Source organism: Elephas maximus, chromosome 19 (genome assembly GCF_024166365.1).
Source record: "Elephas maximus indicus isolate mEleMax1 chromosome 19, mEleMax1 primary haplotype, whole genome shotgun sequence".
Taxonomy (NCBI): domain Eukaryota; kingdom Metazoa; phylum Chordata; class Mammalia; order Proboscidea; family Elephantidae; genus Elephas; species Elephas maximus.
Genome location: NC_064837.1, coordinates 4,347,502 through 4,371,871, shown reverse-complemented (window position 1 = coordinate 4,371,871; position 24,370 = coordinate 4,347,502). Strand labels below are relative to the sequence as shown.

General features: G+C 48.0%; 1 protein-coding gene across 1 annotated transcript in view; it reads left to right on the top strand.

Annotated features, from left to right (window-relative positions):
* The window catches only part of LOC126063281 (heparan sulfate glucosamine 3-O-sulfotransferase 3B1), a 51,212-nt gene extending 27,102 nt beyond the window's left edge, over positions 1-24,110 (top strand). Inside the window, exon 2 of the mRNA XM_049861556.1 lies at positions 23,400-24,110. Coding sequence (XP_049717513.1) covers positions 23,400-24,018 — 619 coding nt within the window. The 3' untranslated portion in view covers positions 24,019-24,110. The remainder of the gene's footprint in view (positions 1-23,399) is intronic.
* Positions 24,111-24,370: the final 260 nt, after the last annotated feature.

Sequence of the window (24,370 nt, the reverse complement as noted above, 5' to 3'; positions counted from 1 at the left end):
AACTGGCCCAGTTTGTCCTGCACACCCCTCCTCCCCCACAGGTATTTCAACTTGGAGTGAGATTCACAAGATGCCATTGATTACCGCCAAACAGGAATCACTTTTGCTGGTGCTCGGAAAGGATGCCACCCAGAAAAAAAGGCAAGCGCTGGAGGTCTGCTCTGGATGTGTTCCGGGATCTGCGTCCTCTAAGCTGGTTGCTTTCTGTTTGTCTGGATGGAGCCTTTCATTAGTGCAAAGCCATATAATTAGAAATTCCACTTCTTAGCTCTTCGGCCCTGACAACAGGAACAGCCCTGCGGACGCACGGTTTCAGCGTTATTAGAAGCTGAGCGGGGCCAAGCTGCCAGTGCCAAACGCCAAACCCAGTAATTAAGCGATGGCTTTGCAGGCACACACCTGTTCCGACTGTGCAATTAGTGTCTGCTGCCCTCTTACTGAGGTTTATTTCCTTGGCAGGACGGTGGGGGAGTGTGTGTGTATACTTTCTCTCCTCATCTCTCCATCCTTCCACCCCCTTTCCTTTCTTTCTAATCTGAACAGTCCTTACTCTGGGTTTTTCTCAGTGCAGATTTTTGACCATTGTATCTCATTAAGCCGTCTCATTTGAGTCCCTGGGTGTTGCCACCTAAAGTTTGGGCCACTTGAGTCTACCCAGAGGTGCCTTGGAAGAAAGGCCTGATCTACTTCTGAAAAATCGCAGTGAAAATCCCCTGGAGCACAGTTCTAATCTGACACACATCAGGTCGCCATGACTTGCTGTTGGCTCGATGGCAAATGGTCTGTGTTTTTGTCATTTTGCCAAGGAGCAACACTTACTGTACATTTAGTCAAAAACTAAAATGAGCAAGTCTCAGCCCCCTTTGTTGCTGCCCAGGAGAGAAATTGCAAAGGAAGGGCTGGCTTGGGGGACGCCAGGATGGAGCATGGGGTTGGGAGAGCTCGTGGTGGTAGAGGTCTTTCCTGGACTGCTCACCAGTCACCTCCCAGCCTCCAAGCCTGGTTTACAGCTAGGCTCGTGTAATTTCCCTCAGAGAGGCTGTTCCCATTTGATGGTAACCTCACATAGTTACTGAGCTAGAAGAGGAGGCCTCCCGTTGGAGTGATGCTGGCCCCTCGGCTCAGCGGCTTAGCTTAGCGGCACTCATTTATTAACCTGTTTGTTTCGTGGTTTGAGAGGTTTATTCAGCCCTTTATGGAAGACGGACTGAGCTGTGACTTCTAGCCTCGTGGCATTTACAACCAGCTCCCTTCTTTTACACACCTGCTTTGTTTAAAGGACGGAGGAGAGCCAGGAGATAGCCTCAGGTCATCTCATCTCTCCACGATACCTATGAAGCACCTAGGAAAATTTCCCTTCTTTCTTTCATTCCAGCTGGTTTGGGATCGCCAGCAAAGCCTTTGGGGGACTGCGTTGAGCAATTCTGCTTTGTAAGCATGGTCCTGGGTTTTGGGGCAAGTGCTGCTTTCCTATGTGGAACGCTGACATAATTGAAAAGTACAGGCCAGAGCATGCAGTATGCAGTAGGAGTCGTGCTAGAGGGGTGGGGGCTATGGCTTGGGAAGGCTGATCTGATTATGTATACATAGTGTGTTTATACCAGTTTCTCTTTCTCTCTACATATATATGTTGTTGCTAGGTGCCTGGGAGTCGATTCCAACTCGCAGCGACCCTGTGTACAACAGAAAGAAACACTGCCCAGTCCTCTGCTATCCTCACAGTCGTTCTTATGCTTGAGCCCATTGTTGCAGCCACTGTGTCAGTCCATCTTGTTGAGGGTCTTCCTCTTTTTCATCGACCCTGTACTCTACCAAGTATGTTGTCCTCCTCCAGGGACTGATCCCTCCTGATAACATGTCCAAAGTATGTAAGACGCAGTCTCTCCATCCTTGCTTCTAAGGAGCACTCTGGCTGTACTTCTTCCAAGGCAGACCTGTTCGTTCTTTTGGCAGTCCATGGTATATTCAATATTCTTCACCAACACCACAATTCAAAGGTGTCAATTCTTCTTCGGGCTTCCTCATACATTATCAGCTTTCACATGCATATGAGACAATTGAAAACACCATGGGTTGGGTCAGGCGCACCTTAGTCTTCAAGGTGACGTCTTTGCTTTTCAACACTTTAAAGAGGTCTTTTGCAGCAAATTTGCCCAATGCAATATGTCTTTTGATTTCTCGACTGCTGCTCCCATAGACTCATGGTGACGCCATGTGTAGTAGAGTAGAAGTGTGCTCCATAGGGTTTTTAAGACTGACCTTTTGGAAGTAGATCTCCAGGCCTTTCTCCTGAGTTGCTTCTGGGTGGGTTTGAACTGTCAACCTTTCAGTTAGCAGCCGAACGTGTAACCATTTGCACTACCCAGGGACTCATATATATGCATATATAGTGATGTTTATTTCATTATAATTTATACCTCACGTAATTCCAAAAATTTATTTTAAACCAAAGCCTTTTTTTTTTATAGTCAGAAAGAGAGGGAAGCTAGAAACTTCTTCAGAAATGGGGCAGGTGATTGTGAACGGATCAGTGGTGGATGGTTACTGGACCTGAGCATTTTGACCTTGGAAGTTTTTAGAAATGAGAGGGTTGGGTGAAGTTTAGATTTGGAGTTTACATTCTGGGGTCTGGGTCCCCGTGCTGCCAGTGCCCCTGCATGATGTTTGATCTCAGGCCACTCAGTCTGACCTGTCAGCCTCACTCTCCCCATCTGTAAAGTGGAGGAGACAGCCCTTTTGTTAGAGGTTGTTACAGTGAGATCATGAGTGTCTGGTCTGTTGCTATGGGCAAGTGCTATCTGGGTCTCAGAGGGTTCTTCCTTTCCACCACCCATCTGTCAGTTTGTCACACCATGGCGGCGTCTGTATTGCTGTGATGCTGAAAGCTATGCCACCAGTATTTCAAATGCCAGCAGGATGGACAGGTTTCAGCAGATCTTCCTGACTGAAACAGACTAGAAAGAAAAGCCTGGTGATCTACTTCTGAAAATTAGCCAGTTAAAACCCTATGGATCACATCAGAGTATTCTCCAGTATAGTGCTAGAAGATCAGCCACTTTGGTTGGAAGACACTCAAAATACACAGTGGCCTCAACAGTGGACTCAAGCAAACCAAGGATCATGAAGATAGCACAGGACTGGGCCATGTTTTGTTATGTTGTACACAGGGTCACCATGAATCAGAGCCAACTTGACAATAACTACCAACATCATTTCTTCTTTACCAGAGGCAGACTTATTTTTTGTGGCGTGAACTTTAGGTAACTATAATGGGCAGTGTCTTGGTGACTTTATAAGCCATGTAGATCCATTACTGTGCCAGCTTGTCATTTTGATGCTTAATAAACTAGAAGTACATATCCCATTTGTCAGCAGTTCAGGCAAAACATTGGGGTGGTGAGCAAAGCTTCTGGAGGCTAAATGTGATGCCAGCCCAGGTGTGGATGAAGCCTAGACACCTGGAGGAGAGCATGTCCACTCTGCCCCTGCACCGACCTGTCTTCCCCGTTTGTGCTCACCTGTCTCTGTGTCTAATGGGCTCCTTATAACTCAGCTGTGATTAGATTTAGGATACGCCCTACACTGGTATGTCCTCATTAGCATAGCAAAGAAACCCTATTTCCAGATAGGATTACATCCGCAGGGCATAAGAGTTAGGATTCCAGCACATATTTTGGGGGACACAATTCAATCAGTGACATAGGAAATGTGGATTTTGCTGCACAGACGGTCCATCCCAGTTCTCAGACCCTCTGCAACCCCCAAAAGCTGAAGGGCGCTGCTCCCTGGGGATTGCTCACTGGGATTTGCAAATGTTTTTTGCAGCTGGCAAGGGTAACATTCTGTTGTGATATTTAACAATCCCATTTCTGTTCTGAACAAGCAGAAAGCCGTCTGTCTTCAGAGGAAAGAGGGTCCCAGGAGACAAGGCCCTTCCTTGGATAGACACCTATTTGTCTCATGAGGAGATCTCTCCCAAGTCCAGACTCACAGAGACATCTTCACACTGAGTGCATGGGGAATACTCAGAGTAAGGAGTTGGGTTCCTGTGTAGCTTGAGGGCGTCTTCATCCAGTCAACTAATTCCCTTTTATTGGGCCTCAATTTGTTCCTTGGTCGTCCTGACTGCCTCTGTGTGACACGTCAATCTATGTGCAGTTAGCAAACCCCGGCAAGCTTGGTCCGTGGAGAGATTTGAGCTTGATTAATTTTGCAAACGTGCTGATGAGGCCATGGAGACGGCATCTCTGGTTCTCTCTCCTTCCATGGTATTTGCTTATGAGCTTACTGATGTGTGTTCCCAGCCCCCGAGTCTGGAAGTGGGTTCATTTGGAAAAGTATTAGCTTAAAGGTCTTTATTCGGGTTTGTCAGGGCTGCCCACACAGCTGAACTTTGCTGAGAGAGGCAGCCGCTGTCCTCGGGGCCCAGTCTGCGGCTGGCTCCCCTGCCCAGAGTCGACCTCCCTGGACCCAGAGAGCCTTTCCTAATCTAGATCAGGACCTTCTCTCGATCAGATTTTTAACCTGTTTTTACCTGTAGACACAAAAGCCTAAATCCACATTTATTATATAATGTTTCTGAGATGAACACCTAAATTCTGTGGCTGTTCCCACCTAAAAAATGGGTGGGAAGCTGCTACTTATGTGGGGTGAATTCAGAACACATGAACGTCGTGCCCTCAACCTTGCTTAGAAAACCGTGGATGTTCCTGGCCCCCACTTTTTTCCTTGTATCTAACCTGTTTCCAGGATGTCCTTTTCCTCCCTTCAAAATGCTTTTGAATAGGCCACCCCATCTTTTCCATTCCAGCTACCTCCTCCTTGGAGTCCCTGGGTGGTACAAATGGTTAACGCATTCGGCTGCTGATAAAAGGTTGGAGATTTGAGTCCACCTAGAGGAGCCTTGGAAGAAAGGCCTGGTGATCTACTTCTGAAAAATCAACCGTTGAAAACCCTATGGAGCCAGTTCAACTCTGACACGTGGGATCACCTTGAGTTGGAGTCTACTGGATAGCAACTAATTTGGTTTTTTTTTGTTTTGTTTCATTTTAAGGTGGTTTTTAATGACACATGAGGGACAATAAACACATAAAGTGTGAGATTAAAAAACAAAACAAACAAAAAAAACCCAATAGTGGGGTCATAAAATGGAGTCAGGAACGGGCCTAGGAAATGTGGTCTGAAATGGCCACAGACGTGATCCTCAGTCTCCTAGTGGCCTTCACAAAAAGGCAAGTCTCAATGACACAAATCACAAAAACAAGCTGTTTGTTCAAAAGAAAGCATGACTGTTCTTGGTACTGAGGTGAGGTTCGTGTGAAGAGGACGCTGTGGCGTAATGGTCACTGGTGTGGGTAAAGCCCTTACAGGAAGCCCTGGGTTAATCCAGCCTTTGTATTAAAAGACCATTTCCCAGAAAAGGTAAAATCATGCCCCTCACACAGATAGACGATGGCCACGTTGAGGATTTTGTTTCAGTCATTATTAATGAGAGAGCCAGACAGATGTTACCACTGGTTCAAAGAAGGCAAAGGAACGCGAGTTTACTTGGAATAAAGAAATGTTGAAATGAATTTACAACTAGATGGGAATCTGATTTTTTCCATGGGGTGGAGTTTGGCGGGGGGATGGTCCATGGAACCTCCACCAGCAAGAATTTATTTGCATGTCTATGGACAAGAATTATTTTGCATTGCTATCGATTATAATTTACAGAGTAGCAAAATATCTCAAAGGCAGTAAAAGGCTGGAGTCCGACGACTGGAAGAGCGTAGTCTAAACAATGCATAGTTTTCACTGGAGACATCCAGTCATTTTTTTTGTGTATTCCAAATTTCTTCCATTTTCTTCCATCAGTCTTTAGTCTGTCAGTAGGCTTGTGGTTTGTAATCAGTGAAAAGCCCAAATCTGTTTGCTCTGTGCTGCTGGTAATCACCGTCTCCCCCTTTCCTGATGTAACGTTTTCATGTCACTCACCTTCTACATTTTATGTGGCATCTCGTTGTCTCTGATATGAAATCCAGATTCTGTCTGAAGTCTGTTCATTCATCCTTCATCCATGTAACAACCATTTATTTTTGCTACAGTGCGAGTAAAACACAATTCAGTGCTCACATCCCTTAAGGACTGAAAGAGTAGATAAATGTTAGGATAACTCTGTGTCTGCAGGAAGGATGTTGGAAGGTGGTAGCTATGAGAAGGCAGTAAGACAGCTAACCCATTCTGCATTGGGGCGTGGGGCACGGGGCACGATCAGAAAAGGCTTCCTTTCACAGACTCTTCTGATTTACCATCTGTATTAGATTCAAGAATTGACCCCTTTGAATTATAGTGTTGGCGAGGAATATTGAATACATTCTGGACTGCCAGAAGAATCAACAAATCTGTCTTGGAAGAAGTACAGCCAGAATGCTCCTTAGAAGCAAGGGTGGTGAGACTGCGTCTCACATTCTTAGAACATGTTATCTGGAGGGACGAGTCTCTGGAGAAGGACGTCATGCTTGGTAACGTAGAAAAAAAACCAAAACCAAACCCAGTGCCGTGGAGTCGATTCCGACTCATAGTGACCCTATAGGACAGAGTAGAACTGCCCCATAGAGCTTCCAAGGAGCACCTGGTGGATTCGAACTGCTGACCCTTTTGTTAGCAGCTGTAGCACTTAACCACTATGCCACCAGGCCTTCCTGGTAATGTAGACAGTCAGCAAAAAAGGGGAAGACCCTCAATGAGATGGATTGACGCAATGGCTGCAACAATGGCCTCAAACATAACAACGATCGTGAGGACAGTGAAGGACTGAGCAGTGTTTTGTTCTATTGTACATGGGGCTGCTATGAGTCAACGGCACTTAACAACAACAACAACAATTATGTGTAATTTTCTAGAGCTGTTGTAACAATATGCCACAAAGCGTTGGCTTAAGACAGTAGAAATTTATTCCATCACATTTCTGGGGCTAGAAGTCCAAATTTAGGGTGCTGGCAGGGCCATGTTCTCTCTGGAGGCTCTAGAGGAAGAAGGCCCTGTCTTTTCCAGCTTCTGGTAGGCCCAAGCGCATCTTGGTTTGCGGCAGCATTGCTCTGAGTTCTGCCTGTCATCACATGACTGTCTTCCCTCTGTGTTCTTCACCCTTCTCTCTTCTTACAAGGGCACCAGTCACACTGGATTAGGGCCTAGCTGTTCCAGTATGGAGCCCTGGGGGTGCAGTGGTTAAGAGCTCAGCTGCTAACTAAAAGGTCAGCAGTTTGAATCCATCAGCCGCTCTTTGGAAACCCTATGGGGCAGCTCTACTACGTCCTGTCCTGTAGGGTCTGCTGTAAGTCGGAATCAACTCAATGGCAATGGTTTGTTTGTTTTTTTTTTTATTCCAGTATGACTCATGTGAATTTAACTAATTACATCTGCAGAGACTCCATTTCCAAATTAGGCCGCATTCACAGAGATTAGAATTTATGATTGAACAGATCTTTTGGGGGGATACGAATCTACCCATAACAAGTACCCTTGGGTCCTGACTTCTTCACTCCCACCTGCCTTGGGTCTAGCTCAAGGAAGCCTCAGTTGTCCCAAGGGAAGCACCTCGCCAGTTGCTCTTCTCCATGTTTCCCGTTTGTACCAAGTGTACATTATCCACTGCTAAACGCTCTGTGTGTGGAATTCCTCTCCCAGTAAACGGTAAGTCCCTCCCTCGAGGGCAAGCATCTTGCCCCTTGTTCTCATAAATGATACATAGTTACCAGATCACTGAGTTCATAATCTAGTCTGACTTCCTCTAGGAGACATGTGGGGTATCCCAGGTGATAGGTATACCATCCCTTCATGGGGGCCTGGGAAAGCAAACTAATTTTCATATATGTAATATATATAAAATAATAATTAATATGATGTGCTAACTGGAGCCACTTTTCTCATCGTTATTAACTGTACCCGTTATGAGCGTGAACAGAGAAGCAGGGCTTATTACTGGCTGCAGAGGCAAGGTAACTGAAGCTCAGTAGGGAGCCGTGCTCACGACCTGCTTGCGTCCCACAGTTGACTTAAAGAACACTGATCTTATGCCGCACTTGTTCTTTGCTTTTTTGCTTAGCGTTCAAGTTCAAGACCTTCTTTGTGTGTATGGCCTCTTACTGTAATTGTGTCACTTAACATAATGGGTACGATATGTAAGTGTTGCTCTAGAATTAACTTCACAGGGTGTTGGGATATTGAGATCGTCACCATTTTCAAACATGGCCCAAATGCTAATTTTCTTACTCCAGGTTGCCCCCAATTCTCTTTGCATATTTGGACCTTGACCTCCAGTCATTAGCTTTAAGCATTGCTAGTTCATTCCCTTTCATTGTTTCGTTTATTTAACAAGTATTTCCCAGTGCTTCCTATGCCAGGCAGTTTGCTATTTCTCTTGCATTTCTTTTGAAGATAAAATCTTTAAAATTCACAGTCCAAATAAACACAAAACAGAACATGGAAGGCAGTAAGATTTAACATAACATTTGTTCTTAGAAATAGTCACTAGGCTTAAAAATAGAGGGTTAGATAGTTTTTCTTGGTGGCTGACACAGGGCAAAAGGCTAATCTCACTGGTAATTCTTAGCAACTCTCACACTAACCCTTTAGATGTTTGATCTCTTTGGAGCTTACAGTTTGTTCCCATGGGGCATGGGAGTGGTGGAAGCTTTGTCTAAAGCACAGAAGAGTTGCTGGCAATTTTAAGTCTCACCAGACAGGCAACATCACCAACCAAGTTCTCATAGACTGTAACTAGTAGTGATGTTTTTTAGTTGCTGTCAAGTCAGCTCCGACTCTTGGCAACCCCTACAACAGAAGGAAACATTGGTGGTCCCACACCACCTTATGATGGTTGGTATGTTCCAGTCCATTGTTGCAGCCAGTGTGTATTTTAAGTGCCTTCCAACCTAGGGAGCTCATCTTGCAGCACTATACTGCGAAATACTCTGTTATGATCCATAGGGTTTTCATTGGCTAATTTTCAGAAGTAGATTGCCAGGCCTTTCTTCCTAGTTTTGGACTGGAAGCTCTGCTGAAACCTGTCCACCATAGGTGACCCTGCTGGTGTTTGAAATGCTGGTGGCCTAGCTTCCAGCATCACAGCAGGACACAAGCCACCACAGTACGACACACTGACAGATGGGTGGTGGAAGTAATACAGACCACAGGCTGTGCACAAACAGTCTCAGCCTCCAGCACTCGCCACCTCTCCTAACTGTGGATGCGAAATAGTGAAATACACCAGGCAGATTGGATTCTGGGTAGCAATCTTTTGAGTAGTAATTGAGCTTTTAGACAAAATGGTTGGCCATGAAAATGAAAAGGGGAGAATTTGGGTAGATTGGACTTAACCCTTCCCTGCTGAAAACTGGCTGTGGGAAGCCACCAAACCTCATAAGCTAGGAATTCTAAAAATGGTGGGAGAAGGGGGATGTTACTTGATGGGTGTCCAAGAAAGAGTTTCCACTAGCACTGTCCTGCCCACTCTTTGTTCTTGAGACCCCTCTTAGTCGGCTTCAAGCACACGGACAGACCTGCCGGGAAGAAGTAAGTGCTCGTGAAGACCTGGGCGTGCATGGTAAGAAGCTACAGCGTTTCCTTTCTCAGCAGCTTCTCCAAGCTTGTTCATTGCCCTGGGTGCTGTCTCCGGGTGGGAGTACTTCTGTCCGCTCTCGGATGTTCTTCAACTGTTAAAGCCTGTGATAAGGGAAGTTTATTTGCACACCATTTCCCTTCATTTTAGCTTAACTCCAGCTGATGTCTCAAGATTTTTTATTGGCCTAATTTGCTTTATACTGTTTCACTTGATAACCGTAAAATGGGGTTCTGTTTGCTGAGTTGAGGGGAAGCAGAGAGCTGGTTGGAGTTACTGTCTAGGAACTCTCTGGTCCCAACCTCTCACTGCTCCCACAGTTGTTTTTGTTGTCGGCTGTTAAGTCAGCCCCTGACTCGTGGCGACCCCATGTACAACGGACTGAAATGCGGCCCAGTTCTGGGCCATCCCCGTGATGGGTTACGGGTCAGGCTGCCGTGATCCATGGGGTTTTAACTGGGTGGTTTTCGGAAGCAGACCGTCAGGACTTTCTTCCTCGTCCACCTTAGTCTGGAAGCATCACTGAAGCCTGTTCGGCATCATCGCACCACATGAGCCTCCACTGACGGCTGGGTGGTGGCTGCACGTGAGGTGCACTGGGTGGGAACTGAACCTGGATCTCCGACCTGGAAGGCAATAATTCTACCACTGAGCCAGCAACGCCCCCAACAGAGTCGTTTTTAGGGAGAACTCGTTGCCGTCAAGTTGACTCCAACTCATAGCAAACGAACCTGTAGGACAGAGTAGAACTACCCCATGGGGTTTCTGAGGAGCGGCTGGTGGATTTGAACTGCCGACCTTTTGGTTAGCGGCTGAACTCTTTTTAGGGAAGGCAAGTGATTTTATTAAGTGGTCAGTATATAGATCTGGTTCCAGAAGTTGGGTTGTTTCTTTTCACCAGCCTCAGGTACACTAATTCCCCTGAAGTATGTTTTGCTCCTTGTAAGCCTCATTGTCTGTCATGTGGAGAAAAGGAAGGAATTAAGGAGAAAAGAAATGAAGGAAAGGAGAGAGGGAGGGAATACAGGAGGGTGGAAGGTGGGACGGAAGGAAGAAAGGGATGGAGGGAGGGAGGGAAGGAAGGAGGGAAGGGAGGGAAGGGAGGGAAGGAAGGAGGGAAGGGAGGGAAGGAGGGGACGGAGGAAGAGAAGGAAGAAAGGGAGGGAGGGAAGGAAGGAAGGAGGGAAAGAAGGGAGGGAAGGAGGAGGGAAGGAAGGAGGGAAGGGAGGGAAGGAAGGAGGGAGGGAGGGAGGGAAGGAAAGGCCAGGCCCTCCAAAGTGTGCTATGTTTGTGTTAAAAGCTGCCTCAGTCCCCAGTCCTCTGGCTTGATTCACCCTATTAGTTCAGCAACGTCACCCAAGGAGGGCTCAGTTCCCTTTGCCTCCGGTGTCTTTCTGGCGGACTCTGAAGGAGGGTTTGAAAATCCAAGAACAAGGGAGCCTTCACAGCACAGATGAAGAATTACAGGAAATGGAGATTCTTTCAAGTATTTGTTTTTACATGAGCCTTTGATTTTAAGAACTGATTCGGTGTCCCTTTCTCTTTAACAGTTTTTCCCTCATCTACAAACACATAGCAAAGGAGGAGTAAAGAGGGGGATCTGAGTGGGGTTGGAGTCCCTGGTTGTGCACATAGTTAACACACTCAGCTGGTTGGAGGTTCAGGTCCACCCAGAGGTGCCTGAGAAGAGAGGCCTGGTGATCTACTTCCAAACAAAGCAGCCATTGAAACCCCCAGGCAGCACAGTCCTACTCTGATGCACAGGGGTCGCCACAGGTCGGCGTCCACTTGATGGTTTATGAGTGTGCTGGGTTTCATCCTACACCTCTGCAGGGTTTTGTCATTCACCTACAAATTGCAGTTGACTCTCCTCCAAAATTTTTTGTAAAATAGGACAAATGTTTCTATTTCACAAACGAGAAAAGATAGCACAGAGATGTTAGATAAGTTGACTGAGGCCACACAGCCTACCTTTTAACTCCAGTTTTCTTTTTTACTAATCAGACTGCCGAACAAATGGGTTCCTAGTTTTACGGTGCACTTGACATTGACCTCTCTGAATTATACCTCCTGGAGGGGTCTCCCATACCGATACCCCTGAAGGGCATTTTGTACACATTCAATCATCAAGTATTTGTGTAGGTTCTACTTAACAGTTGCTGTCAGTCGAGTTGATTTCGACTCATAGCGACCCCATGTTTTAGAGTAGAACTGTACTCCATAGGGTTTTCAATGCCTGATCTTTTGGAAGTAGATTGCCAGGCCTTTCTTCCAAGGCACCTCTGGGTGGACTCAAACCTCCAACCTTCTGGTTAGCAGTTGAGTACATTAACTGTTTGTGCCACACAGGGACTTCTTTTACACACTTAATCATCAGATATTTGTGTCTATTCTATTTAACCCCTGTCAACTTGTACCTTACTTCCCACTGGCATTAGGAGGAGGTGAGTAGTGGGGTAGAGGGAGAGATGGAGATTGTTAGGGTCCGCCAAGAGAATTTTAGAGCTGAATGACAGACACCGTTTTAACCAGTCCATTAAATTTTACATGCGGGAAACAGATCAGAGCAGTTAAAAGACTTGTCCAAGGTCTCTGGGTCTTATCAGGGCTTCCCAAGCACAGGTACCCTGCCTTCCCTCAGGGTGTGGGAAGCCCCCTCCCTTGCTGGCTTCCCAGTTCGGGGTAGGGATTTCCCTCAGCTCTTTGTTGGCTGGGGGCACTGAGGGGCTCCCTAGCTCCTGGGTGAAGGCCTGTTTATAAACATTCGTACTTTGTTGCCACGGGCAGCTTTTCTGGGGGTGAAGCAGGGAGCTGGAGTGGATTCCCGGGAGCATGTGAACAATTAAGTGAATGCGCTGCCTGAGGGCTGGCCCTTTGTTGGCAGGGCAGTAACCCTGCCAGGGCCTGTTCACCACCCCAAAGAAAGAAGCCTGTTACAGACTGGAAGCCAGAACGGACCCAAGACAGAGAGCCACCCAGGTGCCGCGGAGAAGTCTGTGGGAGGAGGACCGAGCAGAGCCATGTCAAGAGTGGCCTTTTTCAGCGGGGCTCTGCAGGGCTACTCTCTCTCTTTGGGTACTCAGCCCCGCCATCACCCCCACCCCCTGCCTTGGCAGGGCTGGTTTTACTTTCTCAAAAGTCTGCTTCCCAGAAAACTTCTTTTCTTTCCTTCTAATGATTTTTTAAGGTTTTTTCAGGAAACAGGGCAGAGATTTCTCTGATTACACATGGTTTGTCGCAGCATACAGTGAGGTCCAATAAACGTGGGCAAGACCCCAGAGAGCTCCCACAAAAGGCTATTAGCTTCTAATTGAAACCCTCCCTGTACCCCCACCTCCCCCGACTCCACCTCCTCCACCCCACCCCCGCCTCCCCCTGCCCCCACCCCCTCCACCCCCATGCCCTCCACCCCCACCCCCCACCCCTTCCAGGAACAGGAACTCGGGCCCTTTGTGAAGCAGGGTCTATAACCAAGGATCCTGCCAAAATGAAAGGAACCTTGAGTTGACCCAGAGGAGCAGGACGCTCTTTTGCGCCCCACCCCCTTACAGCACTCAAAGGCGTTTCATTTTCTGAGCAGTATTGAAATTCTCAGACAATGGAGGCCAAATCCTCACGGTGGGGGTGGGGGCTGGCAGTGAGGAGAGGAGGAGGGCTAGGGGAATCCAGCCTTTGTTATTTTCCGTCTGTTCTACCCATTACCTTAACAAAAAAAGTAAAGAAAAAAGACCCAACAAACTTTATAATGACTGATGACATCACTTCCGGCAGCCCCACCAACCAGGCAGAAATCCAGAGCAACAGACAATTTACTATTTTGTTTTAAATGATTTTAAACTCTGCCAGAGGAGTTCTTTGATATGCAGACCTCTGCCCCAAATGGAGATAATTATTTATGGAGAAGTAATAGAGGAAAAAAAAAAATTTTTTTTTTTTTTAATAGAGGCAGAGATTATTTACAGAGAAACAGAAGGTCAGTGAAAAAGAGGAAGACCCTCAAGGAGATGGACTGACACAGTGGCAGCAACAATGGGCTCAGACAGAGCAACGATTGTGAGGACGGCACAGGACCGGGCGGTGTTTCGTTCTGCTATACATGGAGTTACTGTATCTGAACGACTTGGCACCTAAAAACAAAACAAGCCTTTTAAAGGGCCGAGAACTAGAGGGCTTTGAGGCTCCCTTGGAAAGGAAGGCGGCTCCTGATAAGGAGTGGTTGGACTGATAAACATCTTCCTCCCACCCACCCCCAAACTAAACAACTAGGAAGACAACTCCTTTCAAGAAGGAACTTTACTGAGTTACAACTTACAGTTCAAGTTACAGCTCTCAGGAGAGGGCTGGGATTCCCGTCTCACGCCCCCATGGCTGTGTCAGGTTTTCTAGAAAAAGTCCCTCTCATCCCTGGGCATCTCAGCTTTCCGTAGAAGAAAGGAGAGACGACTGTAGCTTTTCTTTTTGTATCCCTGAAGTTCACTGTGGCTTATAATGTCATGAGACGGGAAGACACCAAGGCATGTTATTTGGGGTTGGTAATTTGCCTTCAGAGTCCCCGGGTGGTGCAAATGGTTAACGGCCTGGACTGGTAAATTTGAGTCCACCTGGAGACACCTCGGAAGGAAGGCCAGATGATGTACTTCTGAAAAATCAGCCATTGAAACCCAATGGAGCACAGTTCTGCTGTGACACTTGGGGTCACCGTGAGTTGGTGTCAACTCGACAGCAACTGATCAATGGGCATCTTGGACTTCAGAGAAGTTAATAGTTTGGCTCACGCTTGTTCCTACAGAGAATCCTGCAGCTGGGACTGTGTTGGCTGTGGGACCTCCTCTTTATCTTCTCCCTGTATTTTCCTAGAAAGTGTTTTAACACCTTGGCCTAGAGGACCCAGTGCCAAGGAAACCTGGGGGAGACGCCCCACCCCCAAACCTGCCAGTGCCTCTCACCTCCAGGACTGGTCTGGCAGCTTTGAAGTTTGCTGATTGGAAGTGTCCCCTCCCCTCCCCCACCTCACTCCGGATTTATCTAAAAGGCTGCAGCCTCAATCTTATTCTTTCAAGTTTGCCTCCTGAGCTGGTCTCATCTGTCTCCCTGTGATGGGGAGATTGAGGCATCCGGTCCAGTAATGCTGAGCCAAACATAAAACCCCCAGCTTCCTGTGCACGGGCTGTCATTTTCTTCCCTGCGAAGCAGACAGGGAGAGCATCAGGGTGTCACTGCCAAGGACAGGAGGGAGTGAGCGAGGGGCTTGCAGCAGCCCATATTGGGCAAGACGAGGGCGCAGAGCCCTCAGAGACCCCAGTAACTGAAGAACGTCCTTTCTTAAAATAAAAACCAGAAACCAAACCCATTGCCGTCTAGTCCATTCCCACGCATAACGACCCTGTAGGACAGAGCAGAACTGCCCCATACGGTTTCCAAGAAGCGGCTGGTGGATTCAGACTGACTTATCAGAAAGTTTGAAAGTCCCTTGTCCTGCCTGTCTTACATTATGACGGGTTAACTTTTACGATTCTCAGTTTTGTCATGAATAGAGAGAAAGATTTTTCTACTTTCCCGAGCAGCTGGAGAATGAAGGAGCCAGGGTTTGTGGGGCCCTTTGAGGTTCACGGGGGTCCTTGGGTGGTGTGAATGGTTAACACATGTGGCTGAGTTTCTGGAAGGAGATCACCAGGCCTTTCACCCCAGTCTGTCTTATTCTGCAAGATTCGCAAAATTGGCCTCAAGATTAGCAAACAGCAAAACACCCAGTGGTCATTTTTAACACTAAATCATTTCAGTTCCACAGGGTTTTTTAAGAAGAAAATTTTCTTTCATTTTAAGCGACGCACTTGGCACAAGCATAAATCAGAGAATCTAGGGCGAGTCCTGCTCCTAACTGTTTCCTTTTCTTTCTTCTGCTGGTGACGGTATCCTCTAGCTCTTGGTGATGACAGAATTAGCTTGTCTGCTAGTTCTTCTCTGTCGCACTGCTGGAGACGGCCTTGTCTTTGGTTTCCTCTGGTTTGCCTCATGTGGTTTACCGGGAGGCTGACTTGTATTTGATGACTAGCTGCTGAGGAGTGTGTGTAGGGGCAGCAAGCCTCCTTCTCATCCTTTTGCACGAAGCCTGCTTGTGTTTCGCTTGTTCTTTTTTCTGTAATTTGTAGGCCATGGGGGCGTCTGCCCCCACTTCCCTCGGAAGCTGGACTACTTTCAGCTGAGAGAGCCTAGGACCCTTTGTAAGGCCCTAGCTGTATGGCACAGCGGTTAAGAGCTTGGCTGCTAACCAAATGGTCAGCAGTTTGAATCCAGCAGCCTCTCCTTGAAAACCCCACGGGGCAGTTCTACGCTGTCCTGTAGGGTTGGTATGAGTTGGAATCGACTCGACAGCAATGGGTTTGGTTTGGTTTTGGTAGCTGTAACTCTAGCCCTTTGACTCAAATGACAAGTCTTGGATGAACTGAGTAACTTTCTGCTCTTGTTCACAAGTTTTGCTGTTGTGTTTCTCCACCACGGTGGCCTTCTGTACCCAGCACGCTGTCCCCACTCGGGTGCACATGGACATCAGTGGAGTCAATGACCGAAGTGCACGTCAGCCCCGGGTCCGCAGGTTCCACAGAAAGATGGTTTCCAATCCTGGCTGCACATCACAGTCGCCTGTAAGATGCCAGTGTTGGGGCCCCACCCACCGGGGACCTGGTTCAGTCAGTGTGGGTTGAAGCCTAGGGTTTTAGCGTTTGTTAAAAGCAGCCTGGGTGATTCTAAGGTGTGTCCAGGGATGAAATGACAGCCAGAGAGGCTGTGCAGAGCTTCCCTGTATATATGAGATACCCCCTCTAAACCCTCCTGGTGCCCAGGCTCCTGGCTTGGGACCACTGGTGCCCCAGGCCCTAATGTGGGGAGAAGTCTGCCTCCCCTCAGGGCTCCCTGAGGGACCTGTCTCACCCCTCAGGCTTTCTGTTGTGAGTGTCCTCCTGCAGTCACCAGGTGGCTCACATTTGCTTACCATCTCCTAGGCTTCTAAGGGACGCATCTTCTGGGCTGTGAACATTTCACCTTAGGCTTGGGCTAGGGCAGTGGTGGTTCAGTGGCGGACTTTCTGCCTTCCTTCCGGGAGACCCGGATTCGATCCTAGTGCGCAGGCTTGCATGTTGCTATGGTGCTGAACAGGTGTCACTTCAAGACTAAGACAGACTAGGAAGAAAGACCTGGCATGTACTTTTGAAAATCAGCCTTTGGAAACCCCGTGGATCACAGCAGTTCAGTTCACAGCGGATCATGGGGATGGCACAGACTGGGCAGTGTTTAGTCCTGTTGCTCAGGGGTCGCTGTGGATCAGGGCTAACTCGGTGGCAACTGACAGACAGACTTGGACTGGAGGTGCTGTTCAGCCACATCACTTCACAAGCCTTTACTGGTGATCTGTGCTGGGCTTAACGTGCTTGCCAGAGAGGCATCCCTTCCCACCCGTGTGGGAGAGAGGGGGCTAGGGGCCGCCGGCAGAGCGGAGCTGTTTAGGTGAATGGTAGTATTACAGGCCCCATAGAATGCAGCGAACAGCGGAGAATGTGAACCGGAGATCCATTGTTTAAAATGACTTACGTTTGAACAATTATTGCCAGCAGCTACCTCATCCTAGCACTGAAATACCTACTATTAAGATCCTAGTCTGTGATGGAGAGAAAAAAGCACAGATGCCCAGTGTGTTGTGGTGAGTTTCTCGGTCCTATTCAGGAGGTACAAAGGAGGGCTGTGGGACAGAGGGGTGCGACATGATGAAAAGAGAAACCTCGGGGAGAGCCTCCAAGTCCTGACTCCACCCTGCAGGCAAGGCACCCTCTCTCTTTCAGCCTCAGTGTCTCCAGTCTTCCATTGAGGATTACAGCACCTACCTCCGAGCCTGGCCGAGAAGGAATCCATCAGATAATGCATGGGAAAGTGTCCTTGCAAGCTCCAAACACTGTATAATTACCAGCTGTGACTCTGAGTTTGAAAAACTGGCTTTCATAATGAGAAGCCCAATTACCCTGTATAATGGGCTGGGGCAGCAGCAGGTGTAGCTGGGGTGGGCACGCAGGACGCGGGTGAGGGGAGCCTCGCCCTCGGCCACCTCCTCATCCTCTCTTCTATCTGGGAGCCACTGCTGTGTCCAGAATGGTGTCTGAGCGGGAGGGCAGGAGCCTGGGCTGGCGAAGGGGAGGAGAAGGGCCACGCTCCATGAGGGAGCCCATGAAGCGGGTGGAGAGGACTGTGCTCCAGGAGCAGGTGGCGGAGGTGGGGCCGTGTTGGGAGAAGACCGGCTCAGGAGGAGACTGGAGACTTAGCTATAGCTGCCTGGACATGCCAGAGCCCCCCACAGCCTTCTCAGGCACTGCCGTGTTCCCCACTCGGTGGCTCCACAGGGGTGTTCTGGGAACCCAGTGCCCCCGAGAGATGGGCCCCCGCCCTCCACAAAGAGGCTCCTTCACCTCCAGTTGCGACTGAATTCGACTCTGACTCCCGGTGACCCCGTGCGTGTCAGAGTAGAGCTGTGCGCTGTGAAGTTTTCAAAGGCTGATTTTTCTTTTGCAAGTAGATCACCAGGCCTTTCTTCCAAGGTGCCTCTGGGTGGACTCAAACCATCAACCAGGTTTTCAGTTAGCAGCAAGCACTCTAACTTTATTCCCCCTAGGAACTCCATGGAGAGGGCTCGGGAGATGTTTGCTGAAATAGTGGAGAACCCTGTTGTGCTTCTAACCTGTGAGCCACTCGTTGCCTTGGTCTGTAGCCAAGCACCCTGGGTGGGGGGTGACTCTGGAGCCCACAACGGAGAAGGGCAGAGAGTCCCTTTGTCATGGCAGTTGCTCTGCCATCTCCATTATTTTGACAAAGAGATAATCAGAGAAAGTCATGAAGGTCCCTTGAGTGACTTCCTGGGGAGAGGGGTCCCCTGGCACTATTACTCCAGAATGGGTAAATGACCAGAGGGGAGCCAAGCACAGTCAGCCTCTTCACAGCTCAGGAAGTCCTTTCTTGTGGCTGAGGAGGCTTTGCCTTTGGACTTGAGTATAACGTAGATCTCCCCTGTCCTTGGTGTCCCTAGGGGGTACAGATAGTTAATTTCGTTGGCTGCTAACTGAAAGATTGCATGTTTGAGACCACCCAGAGGTGCCTTGGGAGAAAGCCCGGGTAATCTACTTCTGAAAAAGCAGCTATTGAAAACGCTGTGGAGAATAGTTCTATTCTCACATACATAAGGAGCCCTGGTGGCACAGTGTGTAAACTGATCTACTGCTAATAACCAAAAGTTGGCGGTTCGAAACCACCAGTGGCTCTGGGGGAGAAAGATGTGGCGTTCTGCTTCCATAGAGATTTACAGCCTCGGAAACCCTATGGGGTTGCTATGAGTTGGAACGGACTTGATGGCAGTGGGTTTTTTCACACATACATGGGGTTGCCATGAGTCGGAATTGGCTGGCCAGCAACCGGTGCTTCGTTACGGGGTTTCATATTCACGATTGCCTCTTTAGCTGTTCTGGGTGTTCCCATCAGGCCCTCCTTTGAGGACACTGAGGAAGGGCAGGCAGCAGAGCTCAGAGCCCAGGCAGGCTGAGAGCAGAGTCCAGCACTCCTGCTCCTTGTCCCCTCCCAGGAGCTGAGCCTTCCCCTTTGTTCCTTTGTGGGGTGGAATCAAGTGGGTGGCAGGTCCCCTGTGTGTAAACCTTGCTTCCTTAAAGCCTTGCCAAAGTCTTGTCAACATGAGAAAACTGATAATGTTTTCCTAGCATAGGGACCGGGCTCGGGCTGAGTGCTGTGCACAGACTAGCTTCACTGACCAGGCAGTCATCATCATGTTTCTCATGGTTCAGTAGAGAAGACGGGGGCACAGATAGGTGGAGTGGCCTTCCCAGGGTCACACACCTTGTAAACGGTGGGGCTGAGAGTCCAGCCCAGTGAGCCCAGGATAGGCTATGCCGTCCCTGAGGACAGACGCCAGAAACCACACCCCCTGCAATAGCTGTGAAGAACCTTGAGTCCTGGAATTCCATGAATCTCCATGATAGCACTTTGATTCTGAATATTGATCTCTGGTTGGTTGTCCAACTGCAGATGGTTTAACACAGGCGAAAGACTTGGAATTTATCAGATTGGACTTGCTGTTGAGTGAAATGCAAAATACGCTGAGTGCCAGGGCTCTCTCTACCCCACCATCGTATTAGCCTGCTGCTGCTGCTGTGTTAAGCTTAGTGGTTAATAGGCAAAGTAGGTCAATCCAGGTTTAGCTCAGCCGATGGTGGCTGCAGTGCCACTGAGGAGGTCTTTAAGGGAGACACGTCCTCTTCTAGCTCCCTGCTGGCCCGTTCCTAGAAGCAGCAGCTCTCCCAGGGAACTGCCCTATCTGGCTTTCGTGATAAACAATTTATATCATCATTTCTACAGATGTGCTCAGCAGAGGAGTTGTGGATTAGGGATGGCTTTAAATTGGAAGTTTAGAATGCCCTACTGAGAGGTAAATATTTGGTCCAAAACGTTGTGGAAATGGTCTTTTTTTATTCCTGTGCCCAGATGGGAATAAAACAGAAATCTCTCTCCCATAGTTAATGGAAGATTGTAGATTGGAGGCCAAAATTTAGTATTTAGTTAGTTAACATGTTTCTTTTTCTTATATACACAGCAGCTACCATGTACCATAAGCTGTGCTGAGCACTTTAATAACATTAATGATGATAACGGCTGATGCTTGTCAAGTACATACCATATGTCAGGTATGTTCTAAGCATATTATGATTATTAATTGTTTTAATCCTCATTAAACCCACAAGGTAGGTATAATTATTTCTGCTTTTGTAAGTGAGGCAGGAAAGCTAAGGAAGTTGTTGAAGATGGCACAGTTTATAAGTGGCAGAGCCAGGATTTGAACCCAGATAGTCTGACTTCTGAACCCATATTTCTTAACTGCTAAGCTAAACTGCTTCAATGTGATAAACCTTATTTAATTTTCATAACAACTGAACCTATTGCCGTCGAGCTGATTCCCATAACGACACTATAGGACTGAATAGAACCGTCCCACAGGGTTTCCAAGGAGCGACTGGTGGATTTGAACTGCTGACCTTTTGGTTAGCAGCCGAGCTCTTAACCACTGTGCCACCAGGGCTCCTAAGAACCGAAGGAGGTGAAATTCTTACTATTTTACGTATTAGGATACTGAGGTTCAGAGAGGGTAAGTAATTTGCCTCCTGGTCACACAGCTAGTAAGTGGTAGAGAAAGGACTCAACCCCGGCCCATTTATAGCAAAGCCCATATTCCTAACCTTTAATATTTTCATTGAGGGCTCATCAGCCAGACTACTTATCCGTTCATTCTGTCAACATATATTTATCAACAAAAAAGCCAGTTCCCGTGGAGTCGACTCCAACTCATGACAACCCCATATGTGTCAGAACAGAACTGAGCTCCCTACGGTTGGCTGGTTTTTCAGAAGTAGATTGCTATCCCTTTCTTCTGAGGTACCTCTGGGTAGACTCAACCTCCAATCTTTTGGGTAGCAGCCAAGGGCACTAACCATTTATCCCACCAATTGTTAAACACCTGCTATTGTCCTAGACAGGAGCCTTGGTGGTGCAGTGGTTAAGCACTCAGCTGCTAACCCAAAGATTAGCAGTTGGAACCCACCCAGGGGCTCCACAGTAGAAAGATGTAGTGTTCTGCTTTTGTAAAAATTATGGCCTCGGAAACTCTATGGGCCATCTCTACTCTGTCCTATAGGGTTAAAATGAGTCAGAATCAACTTGACAGCGATGGGTTTGGTTTGATTTTGGACTGTCCTAGACAGCATGTTATCTGGTAGGAATGTACTGGGATGGGAGCAATAGAGTCCCTGCGTTCACACACCTGGAGTCTGTTTCCCAGGAAGGCATCTCACCTGATGCCCTCCCAGCTCCCGTCCCTCGTTTCCCCTGTCCCGAGGTGCTGTAGAACCTTAGGTAGGCATTGTCTTTTGCTTTCAGGCTTGCTTTTAGGTTTGGAAACCCCGGAGGCATAGTAGGTAAGAGCTACAGCAGCTAACCAAAAAAGGTCGGCAGTTTGAATCCACCAGGCGCTCCTTGAAACCCTATGGGGCAGTTCTGCTCTGTCCTGTAGGGTGGCTGTGAGTCAGAATCGACTCGACGGCAGTGGGTATGGATGCTTTTGGTTTATGGTTCACTTCTCCCCTATATGTACCCTCCTCCCGACCCGAGGGTTTCCTCGTTCCTTTTCTCCCATCCTCCTGTCTCACCCTCTGCTTCCCTTTCTGGGTGCTGATTCCACTCCCTAGAGCAGTAGCCAGGTGGGAGTAAACCAGAAATCTCTGTCTATCCCAGGGCTAATGGAAAATTGCAGATCTGTGACCAAGCTTAGTGTCTAATTAGTTAACATGGGCTTCCTTGAAAATGCCCTATGGTGTGGACTGGCAGCATCCACAGGCTCCCAAGCTGTGGTCAGGACTCTGTCCCCGTGTATTTTATAGCACAATCACATAGTTATATAAGAGAAGCTGTGTAATAACCTGCATTTGCAACCTGTTGTTTTCTAATACCACCTGTATTCATGTGCCTTTTGACTTAATTTCTTGTAACCAAGGTCTTACATCATCGAGTCACGTTATTTTTTGCTCTGCTTACCACCACAAAACTGCTTTTTGGTCTAAATATCATGGCCTTTATCTCGTGTAGATCAGTTTGTCTTCATAAACCAAAAAAAAACCAAGCCCATTGCCATTGAATCATGGTGACCGTACATGTTACAGAGTAGAGCTGCTCCATAGGGTTTTCTTGGCAATAATCTTTATAGAAGCTGATAGCCAGGTCTTTCTTCCTGCCAAGCTGCTGGCTGAGCTCAAACTGCCAACCTTACATACCTTGGTTTAAATTAATGCTGTGATAGATATCATACCTTTTTTTTTTTTTTTTTTAATGGATTCTGAGGTATTTTTTGAAACTTCTAGAGTTGAGTCTCATTGATTTCCTCTGACGTTTTTGCATCAGTTGGTGCCTCATCTAATTTCACCTGATTTTTGGCTGCGACATGCTTGGTTGCTGTCAGGTATGCATGTTGTTGGCAGACTTTTTGATGAACGTCCAGGGGAACATTTTCTTCCAGTGCCCAGGCACATGCATCCCAGCTTGGTGAGCATTTGAAGGCAGGAGAGAGAGATCTCATGAGTCTCCAGGAGCCCCAGGTGCTGTTACTTAGGAAGACATAAATCCAAAGGCCAAAGGTTCATAGAGGTAAAACAAAGACATATCTTTGACATTGCATTTTTGGGGCACCTCTGCGTTCAGCAGTTTTTAAAACTTGGGTCCCCTGAAAACCAAGAGAGAGGTCACACCTACAATAGTGTCATGGAGAAACGTGTGTCTTGTTTTTTTGACACCTTGGACAAAGATGTCTTCACATTTGAGGTGCATAGTACCTGACGTACCTTTAAACTCTAAAACTCTGCTTGTATTTTTGCATGTTTCTACAATTGTTCCCAGTAATAAGAGGGAGGAGTCCATGGGTGGTGCAAGCAATTAATGGGCTCAGCAGCTAACCCAAAGGCTGGTGGTTCAAGTCCACCCAGAAGCACCTCTGAAGAAAGGGTTAGTGACCTACTTCCAAAAAATCAGCCCTTGGAAACCCTGTGGAGCACAGTTCTACTCTGACACGTGTGGGGTCACCAAGAGTTGGAGCTGACTCCTTGGCAAATGGTTTTTTATTAAAAAGGAGGAGGATTGGGAGTGTTGACATTGAGATGTGTGGCCAAAGGAGCATCCCCTTCTGACCCCAGTTTGGTTTGTTTCCTTTTCTCAGGGACCTGATGCCGAGAACCCTGGAGGGGCAGATCACCATGGAGAAGACGCCCAGTTACTTTGTCACGCGGGAGGCACCGGCACGCATCTCGGCCATGTCCAAGGACACCAAGCTGATCGTGGTGGTGCGCGACCCCGTGACCAGAGCCATCTCGGACTACACGCAGACGCTCTCCAAGCGGCCCGACATCCCCACCTTCGAGGACCTGACGTTCCGAAACCGCACGACAGGCCTCATCGACACGTCGTGGAGCGCCATCCAGATCGGCCTGTACGCCAAGCACCTGGAGCGCTGGCTGCTGCACTTCCCGCTGCGCCAGATGCTCTTCGTGAGCGGGGAGCGGCTGATCCGAGACCCGGCCGGCGAGCTGGGGCGCGTGCAGGACTTCCTGGGCCTCAAGAGGATCATCACCGACAAGCACTTCTACTTCAACAAGACCAAGGGCTTCCCCTGCCTCAAGAAGGCCGAGGGCAGCAGCAAGCCCCACTGCCTGGGCAAGACCAAGGGCAGGACCCACCCCGAGATAGCCCCGGAGGTGGTGCGGAGGCTGCGGGACTTCTACCGGCCCTTCAACCTCAAGTTCTACCAGATGACGGGGCACGACTTCGGCTGGAACTGAACAGATGCAGGCTGTGTAACTTGCCATGTGGCTTATATATGGAGAGGAATTATATGTATGTAAAATGTACAGAAATCTATTTTATAATAATTTATTTTTAGTTCATAAGCAATTAATTCACTAAGCTGCCTAGCCACACTCTTTAGAGAGTTAGCTCCATAATGTTAACATTCCAAAGTGTTTAACCCTGCTATTTTGTTGTTCTTGGCCTCACCATTGATGGTGCTTCCATTTTCTCCTACTCATTCTATTTAAAACGAAGAAAAGCACAACTTGGAGATTTTTGTTGTTACGGGTATTCAGCCTTCAGTCAGTGTCTGGATTCTTCACTTCCTTGTGTCTTGGGTCTCAG